Consider the following 13,077-nt stretch of genomic DNA (forward strand, 5'->3'; position numbering starts at 1 on the left):
CAGCTGAGCCATGGCTGCGGGAGGGGAAGAGAGAGACAGAGAGAGAGAGAAGAGAGAAGGGGAGGGGTGTAGAAGTAAATGGTTGCTTCCCCTGTGTGCCCTGACCGGGAATTGAACCCAGGACATGCACACTCCAGGCTCTACTCCTGAGCAAACTGGCCAGGGCCTAGAAAAAGCATTCAGATTTATTTTCTATTGTTAGTAAGAACTTGGTACCAAAAAATTGAATAGATTCAAAAGTCGTAAAGAATTACGAACAAATCAACTGTCTTATTCCTGGCCTGAAAATCCAAAGAGCTCCCAACTGCCTTGTCCCTCTGTGTAGCTGCAAGCTGCATGCTTTCTTGCAAGCGTGGTGAGAAGCGAGGAGGGGGAGCCCCCTTGGACTTGGGTCTTCTCTGGTGATAGTTATACACAGTGCAAAACCAGGAACAGCAATCAGAACCTTTTCCACTCCCCTGTGTCCTCCTCCCCAAAGTACTCTTGTAGCAATCTGTAGCTTTTTTTTTTATTAGTTTGTTTATTGAAACTGTAAAATATAATAAGTTATATATACAGAATTAGATTAAAAAAATTGACAGTTAAGACTTCACTGGTATGGGCCACAGCTCTAGGCTGAGGTGTTTTTTAAATGTTTTTAAGTATGGCAAAAATAATGACTGTCTCCATACAAAATGTCAGGGTGGGGTCCTAGCTTTGGTCAGTAATAATCATTATGGTCTTACTGATTTCAATTCTGTATGTAGGCTAAAGCTTATCAGAATAAACCTTTTTTTGAGTATGTTTCCAAATACATAGGTAAATGATAAAGAAATGTGTAACTCTTTATGTGCAAGTAGCTCCCTAAAAATGGCAGGTTGAGAGTCAGTTAAACACGATCTGATGCTGGCTGACCTCTGGCCCCAGAATTCAAAAGCGTGAACCAAGGGAACCCTCCCCTTTCCCCCCACCAGGGGCCAGAGAACAGCCACACCTGCTCCTTCACTGAAAATGCTGCTCTAAGGAGGCTGCAAGCTATCATCCTGTAACACACACTTCTCACTTGTAACATCTGCACACTGACCATTATCACAAAGCAAGGAGGGGCACCCAGGATTTCAGGAGCAATTAAGAGGCTAACTTTTGCCGTGATGTATTTAGCTTGCAAGTATATCAAATAGGTTCTCATAAGCAGCAACACTTGTAGTAAATGATATTAAAAATTATTTTATCACAGTATCTGCTACATTCATTGGTTGGAAATTGCTTGTTGGCTTTAAACATGTGACTGATTTCCTCCCCCAAAGTATTTGGTCAGCTACACAGTGTGTCATTTTAAAAGACATTGCTTTATATGTGAGAGGTTGGTTTTAATAGGATACTAACCGCAGCCAGACTGTCCTCGGGAGGCTCAGCAGCAAGCCCAGACTAGCCCCCGGTGCGGCCGCCCCCCCCCCCCCCCCCCCGGCTCCCCTGCTCTTCCGGGTGCCCGTGCAGTGAGAGGGTCGGTCAAGGGCAACGCCAGTTTATCAACTTCATTTCTGAATGGATGCCAACAATTGCAGTTCGGGTGAAAACTCAGGATTTAAGGTGTTTTTTTTTAAATTTCTATTTTACTTGATCACTCACATTGTATTCACTTCCATGGAGCACCTCAAAGGCCTGGCATTTCTTATTGCTCCACCTTCCTTTGGCTTACTCGAACCTTCCTTTTTCTGCAATTTGAGAATCACAGACTAGTCTCTCGTTTGCAGAAGACAAACTGAGGCCCAGGGAGAAAGAAGAAAATGGCTTATGTTGGTACAACTAGAACCAGACCCCTGAACTGCAAGCCCAGGCTCTCCCTGCACAGGGGCCTCCACTTTACCTGATGGCTCAGAAGGCCAGAGCCCAAAACTCTCACAAGGCTTCATTTCCCTGTGTAAGCAGAGCTGGTCACTCTTTTCTTTTTGAAGTAAAAACAGCCCGGTACATAATTTAAATGGCTTGTGTCCTTTGGGCACTGACTTGGCCAAAGGGTCAAATCTAACTGAGAATGAGAGTTGGAAGGCAATTTGTGTTTAATAAAAAACAATTGGATTCCCAGGCCTAAGATTCAGGCAGTGAATGAATCTGACTACTGCACAGGTCTCCCTGATTGGATAAACACATGCCTTCCATATCAGCGACATGAAGCAGGCTACCAAGTAGTGCTCCCATAGTGACTAGAATGGCAGGAGGAACATGATGACCTCAAAAATAGGTCAAGTTATCCTAATGAAGCCACTTGTGGTGAACCAGAAACAACACATGCGGTGGTGTGTCTGTTTTGTAGCCATTCAATAGAACTTCTGAGCTGCTTTCTTGGTGAGGATGCCTCCTTCATCACCTCGGTGGGAAGCCATCTCCCTCTTTCAGAACTCTTGTTACATTTTCTTAGCATCTCCTCACTCAGACTGTTTGACATCTTCTAGCAAAGTGGTCTGTGGACATGACTTCTGTCTCTCATGGGGTTGTAAACTCCTTACAGGGACAGATTCTTCACCTCTGTCATCCCACGTTGTTTGGCTCATTTGAGTACCCAACAATATCCCTTGAACAAGTTAATGGCGAGTGGGCTGGCTGACTAGATAAGTATTCTGTTTTGTGAGGTGCTGGTAGCATCCTAGCTTTAATCCTTTATCTTTAGTTAGGTTAGAAGACAGGCCTCATTTCCTCTTGTTCCTTGGAACAGCCTACAGTGTTCCCTGGTGATTCTTGGCAACCTGTTGAACCACCATAAAGGAACAGTACCATATCCCTTTATATGGACAGCTCCAGAGCCCTCATTCCACCTACCCTTGGTACACTCCGAGAAGTACAGGCAACAGACATCCTCCTCAGGATGCAGTGGGCAGCTGGGAGGTGGGTGGCAAGACCCCAGCCCACTCCAGTATGTCTGCGCACAAGGACTCCACTGCATCCAGCCGCTCGATCTGCACCAGCTTCGTGAGCAGCTCCGGGATGCTGTAGCCTGCGGTGCTGATGCGGTCAAACAGCTGCATGCCGTCAGTCATGCCCCCGATCTCGTCCCGCTTTAGTCCGAAGCTCTCGGCAAGGTGGCGCCATGTTTTCACGATGGCCTTCTCAGAGTTGTAAGTGGCGCTGAGCATGCGGCTGGTCTTCTCCAGGCAGTCGAAGGGCAGCTCGGTGGGGCTGAGGCCTGTGGTAGGAAGGCCACAGTCAGATGCTGCAGTGGCAGTCAACACAAGCCAACACTGTTACAAGTCATTTTAAAGCCTTTTTAAAAAAATTGTAAAATAAGACACAGTTGCAGAAAACCAGTCAAAATAAATTTATAGCTACAGGCAGACAACACCCAGAACTTTGGCATGAGGCATCTCTCCGTAAATCCTAATCCCATTAATGACTCTTTTCTCTTAAGAAAATAACTATAGCTCCCATGATTATACTAACTGTTACAGCGATCTCTTCTAGACCACTTTTCAGTGGTCACCAAAGCTGTTAATGCAGGTCACCCTTCATTGAGTAACCCTGCCTTACCTGGGCTGGGAAGGAGGTCAAAGGGACAGAACTATGTCCCTTTATGGGAACAGTCGTCACCTTTATGAAAGGTGCTTTCTCAGACAGTCCGAACTTGCTGTTATCTGAGCCAAGTCACTGCCAAATCAGTGGTTCTCAGACTTTGCTGTGCATTTGACTCACCCAGAAGCAATTTAAAAAACAGATGCCTTTCCACTTCTGGAAAACGGGAGTAAACACATTTCCCCTTCTTCTCTGGTGAGTAGAGCTAAAGCCTCTGGCACTACCTATAAAGCAAACGCAAGCAGACTCTGGAAAGTGGAGAAAAATGACTGTGAAGAACTTCAGGGCTGGAGCGGTGACAGCGGGGGAGCTCCTTGGATTTGTTTTTCGCTTCATCATCCAAAACATGGAGCTGAAGAGTTCAGCAACCCAGATTCCAACAATATAAATAGCTCTAACAAAAGCCTGTTCTCTATAATTAAAGCACTAGGAAAAGGGTGTAGCAAGAAAACATCTGGACAGTAACTGCTTTATTACAGCCAAACACCTCAGAAAAACTGAGGTCCCTCCACCAAAGCCAGCAAAGCTGAATGAGGAGCTTGGGAGTTACCCCTCCGGGCGCTGTGACTTCGCACCAGGATGGTGTGAAGGAAGGCTAAGCAGGAGCCTCATCTTGTTCCTGATCTTGAAGGAAAGCATTCAGTTTCTCACTATTAACTATAATGTTAACTTAGGGATTTTTAGAAGTGATTTACATTAATTTTGTGAATAGATTACATTATTTTTAAATTTTTGAACCAGCCTTGCCTCCTTGGAATAAAGCCTACTTGTTATGTCTATAAATTTTAAAAACATATTGTTGAATTCTATTGGCTAATATTTTGTTGAGGATTTTGCATCTACATTCATGAGGAATATTGGTCTGGAGTATTTTTTTTTTTTTTTGTACTGTCTTTGTCTGGTTTTGGTATCAAGCTAATACTGGCCTTACAGAATAAGCTTGGGGGTGTTTCCTTCTTTTCTATTTTCAGATTTTATGTAGAATCGTTAGTTCTTTAAATTTTGGTACAGTTTTACAGTGGAACTATGTGGGCTTGTAGCTTTTTCTTGTGGAGTGGTGATTTTTAAAACTACAAATTCCATTTCTTTAATAGTGATAAGACTATTCAAATGATCTACTTCATTTTGGGTGAGTTGTGGTAGTTGATGCTTTTTGAGGAATTGTTCCATTTCATCTAAGTTGTCAAATTTACATGTGTAGAGTTGCTCATAGTATTCCCTTATTATCTTTTTGACATCTGCAGAGTCTGTAGTGATATCCCCTTTTAATTGTTTGATATCGATAATTTGTATCTTATTTATTTTTCTTTGTCACTCTTACTCGAGATTTGTTCATTTTGTTGATCTTTTCAAAGAACTAGTTGGCTCTTTTCATGTTGACTATTCTATTTTATAATAATGTTCTATTGTTTCTCTTTTTTAAATTTTTTGATTGGTGCTCTTATCTTTATTATATCCTTTCTTCTGTTTACTTTGGATATATTTTGCTAATCTTTTTCTAGGTGCTTGAGATGGGGGCTTAGATTATTGATCTGAGACTTTTCTTCTTTTGTAATACATGCATTTGTGATATAAATATCCTCTCATTATCAGAGGGAAGAGGTGGGAGGAGTAAAGGGGGCAAGATATATAGTGACGGAAGTTGGTTTGAATTTGTGTGATGGGTACACAATGCTATATACATATCATGTATCATATAAATGTATACTTGAAACCTAGATGATCCTATTAACCAATGTCACAATAATTTAAATTTAAAAATATCTTCTCATATTGCTTTAGGTGTGTCCTACAAATTTTGATATGTTGTATTTTCATTTATTTAAATTTTTTTTTGAGATTTCTTCTTAGACTCAGGGATTATTTAGAATTGTGTTGTTTAGTCCTCAAACCACACCAAGTGCATTCACTGTGGTGCAAACAGATACCAGCTGAGTAGCAGAGCTCCCAGAATGCAGGGGAGGTCAGCTCTGTGGAGTTACTCCCAGTGCCAGCGACTCTGCTGGGGGTGGGGGGAGGATCATAGCAAGAAGTGACTGCAGGCCTGACCTGTGGTGGCGCAGTGGATAAAGCGTCGACCTGGAAATGCTGAGGTCGCCAGTTCAAAACCCTGGGCTTGCCTGGTCAAGGCACATATGGGAGTTGATGCTTCCAGCTCCTCCCCCCCTTCTCTCTCTGTCTCTCTCTGTCTCTCCCTCTCCTCTCTAAAATGAATAAAAATAAGAAAAAAAAATTTAAAAAAAAAAAAAAAAAGAAGTGACTGCCAATGACTCCTCCCAACTGGGGAAGCACCAATAGCCTTCGGTTCCAGAACCTCCCAGAAAGATGAAGACCCTTACATCTTTATTCCCGCTACCCCCCCACACAAACCGATTTTCTTAGAAGGTCAAGGAAGCTGACAGAAACCTAATAAGGGTCTCTGAAAACAGTGTTTCTCCATTTGAAAAATGAACCATGTCTTTAAAAGCATTAACTCCACGGGGAATTAAATGTAATGAACCAAATTCAATCTCTGCCAAAAAGAAAAAATAATGTGTTATTTAGTTTCCAAGTGTGTGAGGATTTTCCTGTTATCTTTCTGTTATTGATTTATTGTTTGATCCTGTTGTGGTAGGGAATACACTCTGCTACAAGACTTTGATGACTGGGACTCACCCCAGGCTAATTACATCAGGATTTTGGGACAGGTGCTCAAAGGGAGCCAGTGTAGGACTCTCCACATGACTACTGTTCACTCAAGACTGGGCAGTGCTGATCTGAGGGTCCCAGGCACACTGTCAGGTTGTGAGACACATGAGAGGTGGCTGAACTCACAGAGCCTCAATCAAGTTCTTTGCCTCCCATCTCACTGGAGGGGCTCTTCTTTCCTGACATTGGTTTGAAAAACCACTGTCCCTGTGGTATGGGCTCTTAAAGACATTTGGAAAAGAGAAACTTTTTCTTTCTTAAGTGAGAGCAGGGGAGATAATGAGTCAGATTTCCACATGCACCCTAACTAGGACCCACCTGGCAACCTGTCTGGGGCTGATGCTCCAACCAATCTAGCTATTTTTAGTTCCTTAGGCTGATGCTCGGACTAACCGAGCTATCCTCAGTACCTGAGGCTGAAACTTGAACCAATTGAGCCATTGGCTCTGAGAGGGAAAGAGAGAAGATGGAGGGAGAGAAGCAGATGGTTGCTTCTCATGTGTGCCCTCAGTGGGAATCCAACCCGGGATGTCCATATCCTGGGCCAACACTATCCACTGAGCCAACAGGCCAGGACTAAGAATCACTTTCTAGTGACAGAATGCAAATATCAGCCCATCCTCCACTGAGCAGCTGATGGCTCCTGGGCATAAGCATTCATGGCCTTTCAGAGGCCACCTTTTAGCTGACAGTTGAATAGAGTTCTTGGCCTCCTGAACTCGCCCTCCGTAGTTATTTCTGAATAACAGAGCACCCAACTGGCCCGCCCTGGGCTCAACGTACTGGGCTCGGTCCACGTGGAGGAATGAGTGGGCACCAGTCTCCACTCCTGTCCAGCCAGATCCACTGAGGAAGCCAGTGGGACAGATTCAAGTGGCCTGATGAAGCTGGGACATTCCCTAGCTTCAGTGATGACAGCTTCATCTCCTAGGTTAATTAAAAGGTAATTTAAAGACTTGATTTGGAAGAAACTGGAGTTGGGATTCTGGTTACAGATAGAAATATATGTACTCGGAATATAAACTCGGTCCTGGGGCCTCTTCCTAACTGCTGATAGGGTAAGGCAACCTGACCTTGCCTAGGAGACGTCTTTACGAGGGGACATGACGAATGCTGAAGGGGCACTAAGGACGGAGCTACTGGATGAGTGATGACTACCAAAGATTTCAAAGATGACAATGTCGGTAGAGAGACAGCATCTAGGGGCATGGGAGGACACGTAGCCTCTTCCAGCCCTGTTCTCCAGAGCCCCTGGAGAACCTGGAGAGCAAGGCTCTGCACTGGGGTGAATGTTGGCTCCTTGTCCTGTGAAGGAAGAGTGAGGGGAAGTTCTGGGGAAATATGTTTAAGTAGCTTGGAGTCAAATTCCATGTCCCTTTGCCCTGACACCAGTTTAGCCGGCCCTTCTGACGAGGAACACAACAAGTAGGAAGGGTGACTTCTCTCAGTTCCCTCTCAGGGGCACCAAGACTCCTGTGAGAGCCCCCTTCCGCCTGTCAGTGTCTGGAGGCAGGTCCCAGGGAAAGACCCGGTAGGCGTCCTGCCAGAACAGCTCTTTGGTGCTCACCTTCGACAACTCCACATACGTTGGCATACACATCCAATATCTTTTTCCTTCGGCTTTGAATCTACAACAAAAGTTAAGAGGATGTTAACTTTCCAGAAAGGGGGAAATGGTAGCAAACACTGAGCCAGTCCTCCTTGTCTGTGTCAGCGGAGAGCCGCTCTCCTGACTTCCAGTCAGAGATGTGAGCCCAGTGCTCACACGACATCTTACCCCTAATTCAGAGAGAGTGCCTTTCTTTGGGCTTCTTAGGTGCCCTGGACACACCTGGCATTAGTCTCTTGGAAGGACAAATGTTGGGGATCCCAGCTTGCCAGCAGGCAGCCGGGAAGTGAGACCCATGGTAGACAGGTAGAAAAGCCCCAGGCCACCCTGGAACCAACACACCTCCAGGGTTCTGTGAGTGACAGGTCCCACCGCATAAGGCACTGGACTGGACAGTACAGACAGTGATGTCCCCATCAAGCCTAGACTAGGTCCAGCCTCTCAACTAAGGACACTTTTTTACTGCCCAGCAATATTGCTAGGCTGCTGCTTGGTCAGGCTGCCAGTGACCCGCCTGCGACTCTCGGGCGGCCAGGGCCGGGCTCACAGCACATTATAAGGTGGAAAACCCTGGGGAGCATTTTTACAGGAAAAATGTGCATATGTCTCTATATAGCTGTGTATTCATATACTATGTACATAGTCATATTTAACTATTATATGTGTGCGTAGATCTAGGCCAGTATGTTTACAAAGACTTTTTTTGTCCTATGGCATTCCAAGCAATTTTAAGTTTTTGTCTGTGCTTACTAATTTTCATTTTCTTCTATGAAGCTATGTAAGAAAAAGTAATTTTCTATTTTTTAACTATCTTGCTTTAAACCTGTCACTCCATCTAGGTATCTTGGCCTGGGCTTGTGGGAGAGGCGCTGTGCCCACAGCAGGCTGTTCCCCGCAGCAGGGCCCCTCAGGAGTGGAGACACGCGGACAGAGCCTCACCCCAGTGGACTTGGTGGTAGTGGCTGACCTCTCCCTGGCCAGATGCACCAGAGACAGCAGGCACAGCTCGGGGGGGCCCTGCTTGTCAGGGGCGGGCTCCTCGTCACTGTCTATGCTCCGGCTCAGCAGCTGCTCGTTCTCGGAGGAGGCATCGTTCTCGCTGCAGAAACAGGAGAGGTCGTTAATGATGTCTGGAGGGTGCGGCCTGGACACGCCCTCCACAGTGGGGACAGTTGGGACACAGAGACTTGTTACTTAGGCTTTTATTCAGCAGCTCCTGGCGTGAGGCATGGGACTCAAGGTGAGAACGACAGCCTGCCCTCTGTCCCCTCCAGACAAGGATGCTGAGTGCAGGTGGCCCAGATGCCATGTGAGCAGACTGGCAAGTATACTGAGGTGGAAGTGGTACAGGCTCATCCCTGCACCCTACCCAGTTCCGGAAGGGGTTCCTGAATGTCTTATAGCTTGCTCTACGTCACCTAGAGAGGCACAACAGTCAATCCTGTGTCTTGATGCAGCAAACAGGTGAGATAGCATGGAACTTGTGCCAGCTCTCAGGAAACAAAGCTGCACAGAGCCTGAGCCTAGGCAGCATGGGGGCCCTAGACTAGGGTAACCTGCCTGACACGTGCCTGCCAGGGGTAAGGGGCTTTGGGAAATCGCACAGGAAGGCAAGTGGGCTCACTTCTCAGGCCCAGGCCCTAGGCATGTGTGTGTTGAAGCTCAAACTCTCAAAATCATTCCAAATATATGAAAACATTCTTTTTTTTTTTAAATGGGTATCCTGCTTGTTTCCTGTGGTTTGTTAATAAATAATGAAGCCCACATTCAACATAACCTTCGAGACAGGATGATGCAAAGAAAACGGAAGTGGTGGGTGAAGCCCATGAGGTTCAGACCACATGGGAGTCGGCTGGACTGCTGTCCCCCCCTGGGAGCAGACCAGGTGGGAACGCACCACTGTTTCCAGACCTCCAGTGGCCTCGAGGCCTTTCCCTATGACCTGAGACAAGGCGGAGGGGAGGAAAGCTCAGTGCCTGGTCTTTTAAACACAACTGTGGAGTATTTTATTTAAACTCTTTATTTAACATTTCTGTATGAAATAAACATTAGTTTTCCAAATAGGGTCTCCAAATATTTCCTCAGTCCTTAGAGCAGGGGTCGGGAATCTTTTTGGCTGAGAGAGCCATGAATGCCACATATTTTAAAATGTCTAATTCCGTGAGAGCCATACAACGACCTGTGTAAGTTATGCATTATCCAATAAAAATTTGGTGTTGTCCCAGAGGACAGCTGTGATTGGCTCCAACCACCCGCAACCATGAACATGAGTGGTAGGAAATGAATGGATTGTAATACATGAGAATGTTTTATATTTTTAACGTTATTATTATTTTTTATTAAAGATTTGTCTGCAAGCCAGATGCAGCCATCAAAAGATCCACATCTGGCTCGTGAGCCATAGGTTCCCGACCCCTGCCTTAGAGGAAACTTAAGTCACAGGCTGTATTCCTGTTCTTTTCAGTGTTCTTTTTCTGCTTCCTCTTGGGATGAGCAGTTTGGAAGCGCGGATAGGGAGAGGCTGACACAACACAGGATGAGACGGACAAAGGCTAGAGGAGCAACTGTCTCTGAGAGCCACCCTAAGGAGCCAAGTCCCCACCATGCAGCCCGTGTCCTGGTCACAGCAGCCTGCACTTGGTACACCCTGCCAGAGGTGCATGAAGTTGCTTCGATCACAGATTCATGGGGTTTGGAAAAATGATCATTGGGAATAGAGGCACTAATGAGAAATGACCGTTTGTTAAGGGCCTGCTGAGTGGAGCACGTACCACTGCTCTTCTCTCCCAGGAGGCACAGGTTTCATGATTTAAATTTGCGGCCTTGTGTCAGGGATGTTGAGTTTCCCAAATGAAGTAAGTTTGGTAGTGCTTTATAAACACCAAAGTTCTAGGCAAACATCTGGATTTGTTATCATTCCTAGAAAGCAGACTTTGCAAGAGTTCACACGCCGTGGAAAGGTCACAGGCCAGGAATGAGAAGAGGAGGAACTTACCCTCTGCTCTTCCTGTAGCCAGTGTGGTGACCGCATGGCCTCTGTGCCCCCATTTGTGACAGGCATGCGTGTGGGTAGGGTCTTGGGACAGTCATGGAGTGGACCATTACTGTGGGGTGAGTTTTTGGAACCTAAGCAGGACTAAGTCCGAGTGACCATACAAGGGGACGAATGAAAAGTTTATACCCCTGCACCCTAGACGTTAAAGCTGGGGCTGACTCCACACCCCAACATGTGTGCTAAATATGATAAAGACTTCATGTGTCGAGTCTCTTCCATAAGAGGCCTTACTTCTCTCTGCCTGAGTGTTGTCCTAGAGCCTGCAGAACAGGTGGCCTGGCCTTGGTCCTCAGCCCTGCCACTGACTGGGTGTGTGACTATCACCACAGGACTGCTTCTGAACCTCAGCTTCCCACAAATGTGCACAATGTCAGCACCTTACTCCTAGGGCCCATGAAGGCAACACCTTCACTCGCGGTGGGCAACCAGCACCAAATGTCTGATGACCATTTTCACCGTCACTGCAGCAGTATCACAGGGGCATTTCCAGTGCGAGCCATGTGCCATCCATGTCTGTGCTGGCAGCAGCAGCAATATTTACCAGGCTGCTGAAAAGGATGAGGCACACAGAGGCTCTGAAGTCTTCATTAGGAAGGGGGATGTTGTGGAGAAAGGCCTGGGGCATCTGCCTCTGGAGGAGGGGAGGAGAGGGTGACCTGAAGCAGCTGACGGGTGTGAACCACCTGGCCCTGGTGCAGGTCCACAGTGAGGCTGAGACCCCATGCTGACTGGGGCTGCTCTGCTGGTCCCCAAGGCCTTGCTCCCCCGGGAGCCGTCCCCAGTACAACCTCCAAGCCAGCTGTCAGGTTTCTCAGTGCACTCCTCACCTGACATGGCCAGCTCCCCATCCTACTCAGGAGCCCTGGACCTGGGGGCTGTTGAGGCTGCGGTGCTTTGACATACCTCTTGGCCGTCTTTGCTGGAGCTGCTGTCAGCTTCTCAAATTCATCCTTCTCAGAGAAAATCACCACATTGTCTGTAGGTAAATGGGGAGATTGGGGGGAAAAGGCGTTAGAGTCGACTCCGGCTCCAAGCTTGTCCTTCCACAGCTCACTTCTCTTTAGCAGACCTGCTTGTTGACCAAGCCACCTGTCCCAAGGATTAAGCACAATGTGGCTGCACTGACACCCCTCCCTGTGACCCCCATGCTAAGCGGCACAAGAACATAGCCAGTAGAGGCCAGGCTGCTGAGGGAGTGGTGAGAGGGGCAGGACACTCCACACTGGAGACAGACATCCACACTTGGGGGGACTGTCTGCAGACCTGGGGCTTCTTTCTTCTCCTCTTCCTTGCTCACTTGGGCTTCCACACTTTTCACGGAGTGGCTGCTGCAGCAGGCTAGTTGGGAAAAGAGAAGGGTGTGAGCAGCTAAGCTCACCAATGGGGCGAGTTGATGGACTTGTTCAAGGGGGGATCTCGGAACAGGCATTGGGGAGCAGTCACCTGGGGCAGAAGGTTTTGTCTTCATGATGTAGAACATGATGATGAGCACAATTGCGATGGCCATGATGAAGATGGTGGACATGGCAATGATCAGAGCCGTGGCCAGGTGTCCCTGGCCTGAGAGTTCTGCTGAATTTGGGGAAAGAAGGCACTGACTTAGGGACCATGCATCCCTTTAGGACCATGGTCCCCATAAGCAATGGCCCTGACACAGGGACACTTTCTGGAGACCCTCAGAATCCAAAATGCTTGCTGAGTCTGAGAACCTAGCCCTATAAGTTTGCTCTGGCCACCCCCTCAAGACTGCTCATGAGCTCCCCTTGCTGGTATCAGCCAAGGTAGAGCCAGGCTTCGTCGGAATGCTCTGGTTTGGACTTGCTCTGTTGTTCCTGGGGTGCCTGTCCTCAGTTCTACCACTCTGGGAAGCTGGCATGAGTGCTGATGCTCTGTGGGTATTTGAAGGCAATCCAAATCTCCTTGAGGACCTGGGCCTTAAAGACACTTAAACAATAGATGGCAGCCCTGGCCAGTTGGCTCAGTGGTAGAGCGTCGGCCTGGCGTGTGGAAGTCCCAGGTTCGATTCCGGCCAGGGCACACAGGAGAAGCGCCCATCTGCTTTTCCACCCTTCCCCCTCTCCTTCCTCTCTCTCTCTCTCTCTCTTCCCCTCCCGCAGCCGAGGCTCCATTGGAGCAAAGTTGGCCCGGGCTCTGAGGACGGCTCCACGGCCTCCGCATCAGG

The 13,077-nt window shown here is 47.3% G+C and overlaps 1 protein-coding gene across 4 annotated transcripts in view; it reads right to left on the reverse strand.

Annotated features, from left to right (window-relative positions):
• Window positions 1–507: 507 nt before the first annotated feature.
• Window positions 508–13,077, reverse strand: part of EDAR (ectodysplasin A receptor) — a 33,881-nt gene continuing 21,311 nt past the window's right edge. For 2 of the 4 annotated variants that reach the window (XM_066372228.1, XM_066372227.1), the window contains exons 7-12: window positions 12,339–12,467; window positions 12,159–12,233; window positions 11,799–11,871; window positions 8,780–8,939; window positions 7,799–7,859; window positions 508–3,160 (exon numbers count right to left, since the gene is read on the reverse strand). In XM_066372228.1, the coding sequence (XP_066228325.1) occupies window positions 2,838–3,160; window positions 7,799–7,859; window positions 8,780–8,939; window positions 11,799–11,871; window positions 12,159–12,233; window positions 12,339–12,467 (821 nt within the window). In that variant the 3' untranslated portion in view covers window positions 508–2,837. Of the gene's footprint in view, window positions 3,161–7,798; window positions 7,860–8,779; window positions 8,940–11,798; window positions 11,872–12,158; window positions 12,468–13,077 lie in introns of all 4 variants that reach the window. The other 2 variants (XM_066372226.1, XM_066372229.1) reach the window with 1 other exon arrangement.

The sequence above is a fragment of the Saccopteryx leptura genome, chromosome 3, assembly GCF_036850995.1.
Source record: "Saccopteryx leptura isolate mSacLep1 chromosome 3, mSacLep1_pri_phased_curated, whole genome shotgun sequence".
In the NCBI taxonomy this organism is placed as follows: domain Eukaryota; kingdom Metazoa; phylum Chordata; class Mammalia; order Chiroptera; family Emballonuridae; genus Saccopteryx; species Saccopteryx leptura.